The 4,627-nt window shown below is 41.4% G+C and overlaps 1 protein-coding gene across 1 annotated transcript; it reads right to left on the bottom strand.

Annotated features, from left to right (window-relative positions):
* Positions 1–1,576: 1,576 nt before the first annotated feature.
* On the bottom strand, positions 1,577–3,239 carry LOC140592302 (E3 SUMO-protein ligase ZBED1-like). Its single transcript, XM_072715586.1, has 2 exons — positions 3,103–3,239; positions 1,577–2,629 (listed from the first exon to the last, which is right to left on the bottom strand). The coding sequence occupies exons 1-2, from the start codon at positions 3,106–3,108 to the stop codon at positions 1,982–1,984; spliced, it is 654 nt and encodes a 217-aa protein (XP_072571687.1). The 5' UTR covers positions 3,109–3,239; the 3' UTR covers positions 1,577–1,981.
* Positions 3,240–4,627: the final 1,388 nt, after the last annotated feature.

Raw genomic sequence — 4,627 nt, 5'->3', positions numbered from 1 at the left:
TGTTATTGTTGCTGATTGTAAATCTCTTTAAGATCATATATCAGCGTATTTATTAAACATTTGAGAAATGTACTGTCGCTGGTGGCGCTTAACAGTGGCACGTATCATTCAGATACAGTGCATGCCGCAGTAGAGGAGTGACACCTGCCAGTGATGTCCGTCGCTACACTTAACAGTCACTAACTGAATGTGCAGCCAATGTCAGCCACGCTTTTATCGAAACAGGTGGTCACTGTCACCTGCCACTCACAAGTGGCACGAGTCTTTCACTTACCCAGTTCAAAGTTGTACCAACCATAGCCGTACTCAGGTAACTACCTTAAGTTCAAATATAATTTTAATTAAAAACTGACACTGCGATTAAAGATTAAAACAAATAATTTATTGTGCAATACAATTCCAAAGAACTTGGGACGTTGTGTAAATTGTAAATAAAAAGAGCTGCAATTATATGGAAATCTCATAAACCCATATTTTATTCATAACAAAACATAGAAAACACATCAAATGTTAAACTGAGAAAACGTATCATTTTAAGGAAAAGATAAGGTAATTTTGAATGTCATGGCAGCAACACGTCTCAAAAAAGTTGGGACAAGTTCATGTTTACCACTGGGTGGCATCCCCTCTTCTTTTAACACCAGTCTGTAAATGTCTGGGGACTGAGATCAGTTGCTCGAGTTTTGGGAGAGGAATGTTGTCCCATTCTTGTCAGATACAGGATTCTAGTTGCTCAACTGTCCTAGGTCTTCTGTGTCGTAATTTTCGTTTTATGATGCGGCAAATGTTCTCAATGAGTGAAAGATCTGGACCACTGGCAGGCTAGTTCAGTACCCGGACCCTTCTTCTACAAATCCATTATATTGTAATTGATGCAGTGTGTGGTTTGGCATTGTCATGCTGGAAACTTGAAGGTCTTCCCTCAAAGAGATGTCGTCTGGATGGCAGCAAATGTTTCTCTAGAACCTGGATATACCTTTCAGCATTGATGGTGCCTTTCCAGATATGCAAGTTGCCCATGCCATATGTACTAATGCACCCCCATACATCAGAGATGCTGGCTTTTGAACTGAGCGCCAATAAGAGAAGGACCACCCAGCGTGTTTAGTCTGGATGATACGGCACTCCTTGGTTCAAATTTAGATTCGTCTGACCACAGAACAGTTTTCCACTTAGCCACAGTCCATTTTAAATGAGCTTTGGCCAAGAGAAGACGTCAGCGCTTCTGGATCATGTTCAAAGAATTGTGTTCACTGATAACGTTTTCTGGAAATATTCCTGAGCCCATTTAGTGATTTCCATTGCAGAATCATGCCTATTTGTGAGGCAGGGCTGCTTAAGGCCCGAAGATCATGGGCATCCAGAATACTTGTCCCTTACACACAGAGATTTCGCCAGATTCTCTGAATCTTTTGATTATATTTAGGGCTGTCAAATGATTAAAATTTTTAATCAGATTAATCAGAATATTCAGTGGATTAATCAGGATTAATCACTATTTGCGACTACACCTGAATCCTAACCATTTTTTTTCCTGAAATGCATACCAAAAGATAAATAACAGGACACAGATACATAATTTTCATATTATGTCTGTTTATTAACACAGCCAAATAATGGTGGTTTAAATCAAGCCGAAACATACTACACATCATAATATTTGTCTTTGCAATGTCCCACCGCTTCCTCTTTGGCATTCCTCTTAACCAGGATGTACAATTTACAGTATTCAATTGAACAGAAAGCAATAAATGTAGTCAAATCATAACAGTGGCCTACCACATTTTTATCATGCACAATTTGAGTCATCTGTTGTGTTTTTGTGTGGAAAAAAATATTTTCAATAAAACTTTTGAATCAAACCAAAAGAACAATCTTTTACCTTTACCTCCATTCTTTAATCCAGTTGCTCAAGCAAGCCTAACTACTATAACATGTTGCACTGAAACTGGTCTTTTTGTTTGCACATCACCTTTCAAATCTACTGAGCTTTATCATCTTTCAGCCAGTTGCTGAGGCAAACTAACTTGTTCACATTTTCCGAAAGTAAAGCTGACCTTTTCTTGTTCACAATGTGACCTGCAACTGAGAAAAGTCGTTCACAAGGAACAGTGGTTGCAGGAGAGGCTAGATATTTGTGAGCTAGTGAGGCCAGCTTCTCATGGGCTCCTGAATGAGATGCCCACCACCTCAAGGGGCAGTCCTCCAATTTAATGGTGGGCTCTGCTCTGTACCTGTGTATGGCAGGTTGGACCTCTTCATCTTCTGGTTCTGAATCTGAGCACATTTGCAGAAGGCTGATTTTCTTCCTGGGTGGCCCATCATCATGTGTCTGTGAAGACTTTCTGGGTGATTCTTGTTGCAGCATTCCTTCAAGTGTGGTCCACACCTCTTCCCTGTCTGTCTTGGGCAGGCATTTCAAGTCTTTGAAATGAGGATCCAATACTGTAGCAATCTGGAGCCATGCATTGTTGAGTTGTTCTTGACGGGATGCTAGGTCCTCCTTGAACTTGGTCTTGAATCTCACCACATATGCAGGGTCCTCATCACAGGCTTCCATCTTGAGACGCAAGTGGCAGAGAGAAGGTAGTACCACAGACCAGGAGACATAGTCCTCCAAGTTACATACCTACACACACACACACAGACAGAGACAGTGTAATATTAGAACAGAGGTTAGCAACATATACATATTATTATTATTAACATTATTTTTTTACATACATACTGTCACGCCCAGCTCTGGCCGATCCTCGTGTGTGCCACGCCCACCTCGTTACCTCGTGTTAATCCCGGATTGTCATCACCTGTGTCCTGTTCCTTTTGATTTGTCTGGTGTATATTAGTCCGCGTCTCCCACTGTCTCCCAGATCCGTCATTGTATTGTGATGTTTCATGATGCTAGTTGGTGTGTGTTCATTGTCTGCCCTGCTAATCCTATTAAACCCCGTTTGCCCGTATCACCGACTGTGCTCGCCTGTTTCCCCGCTCGCCTGTCAGCACGCAACGTGACACATACATGTTATTGATATTTAACTTGGTTTAATTTATTCCAGAAAATAATCAAGGCAATGTTATTTGATAGGCTACAGACTGATTTACCTGCATGACTCTAGAAGTGTCTCCAGCTTCTGCAGTTTATCCCACTCTGCTGCGGTCAGCAAAACGAGTTTGTGCTCCTGATTGTCCTGGGCTGCGATGACAGCCTCTTTATTGCTGCTCAAGCGCTTGACCATTTCCAGCGTCGAATTCCAACGTGTTGGAACATCCTGGATCAATGGCTCTTGCTTCTTTCCAAGGCTGACTTGTTGTGTTTGAAGCTCCGCAGCATTTGCTGGGCTGTGCTTAAAATGACCAACTTTGCGAGCCTTGACCAAAGCATTCACAAAGCCGCTGTCAGCAACACTCACGGTGACACTTCTCTGCAGCATGTGAGTGACACAGTTCATGTGTTCATAGCGTGTAAGTCGAATTGCGGCAACCATGTTGCGTGCACTGTCAGTCCCAATGGTTGTCGTTTTGCCCTCGATGTCCCACTTACGTGCAACAGACAGGAACTGTTCTTTACAAGCCTCCGCAAAATGACGCTCCTCAGTTTTTAATATAGTCCGCGCAAAAGACTTCAGTTCCCACGTGTCACTGATGTAATGTGCAGTTACACCAAGGTAATTGTTGTTACTCACTGATGTCCAATGGTCTCCTGTCAGGGCGATATAATTTACTTGAGCCAAGACCTCTTTCCTTTTTTCTTTTTTGTTTTCATAGAGCTCGTGGATTTTCGTCATAACTGTGGCTCTTGACGGTGGCTTATAGGATGAGTCTTGAGACGCCACTTGCAAAACATCCATGAAGCCTGAGTCTTCTACAATGCTAATGGCTCTACAATCCTTTGCAATCCATTTTGCTATTGTGTCGGTCAAATTATCTGAGGTTGATTTTGTTAATGGCCTGCGAAAATCGAGCGTGGTCTGGCGCAAACCACTTGCTGAACTTGACAGCCCAGCAAACGCATGTTTGGCGTTTACATGGTACCTCAAGCTTGAACAGCTCCGGTGAAATTGAAACTCCTTGTTACAAATCTTGCAAAAAACCTTGTACTTGTTAACTGTACCATCATCATTCTTTTTATATTTGAATCTGTCCATGGGCCCACCTTGCTCCATCTCGCCTTTAGCTCCCCAACCACTTTCCTGACAAATAATTCGTCACACTGCGCATGCGTGAAATGCGTTAAAATTTTTTACGTAATTAACAAAAAAATAATTAACGTCGTTACTGCGTTATTTTTGCTATATATATATATTTATATATATATAGCAAACTACATAGTGCTTAATTAAGGGTTTACAAAACAAATTTACATACTTGCTTTCCATCAAACACTGAGATGCATGTATCTCTATGTTGTTTGAGTTTTGGGTCAAATGTAGGGTTCTGGTGAAGGTACATTCTGTTGGACTTCAGTGTTCCTGATACAAGATAATTTTGAAGTGCCTATACCAGATTAAGAGAAGTAAATAACAGGCTTTAATCAATTGTCAGCTTCAAGTATCACAACTGTGAAAACTATTTTTTACCATAATTTCCTCATCTGTGATTATTCTGACCACTAGTCCCTCCCGTACAG

Source organism: Paramormyrops kingsleyae, chromosome 8 (genome assembly GCF_048594095.1).
Source record: "Paramormyrops kingsleyae isolate MSU_618 chromosome 8, PKINGS_0.4, whole genome shotgun sequence".
NCBI classification, from domain to species: domain Eukaryota; kingdom Metazoa; phylum Chordata; class Actinopteri; order Osteoglossiformes; family Mormyridae; genus Paramormyrops; species Paramormyrops kingsleyae.
This window is presented reverse-complemented; position numbering and strand designations above follow the sequence as displayed.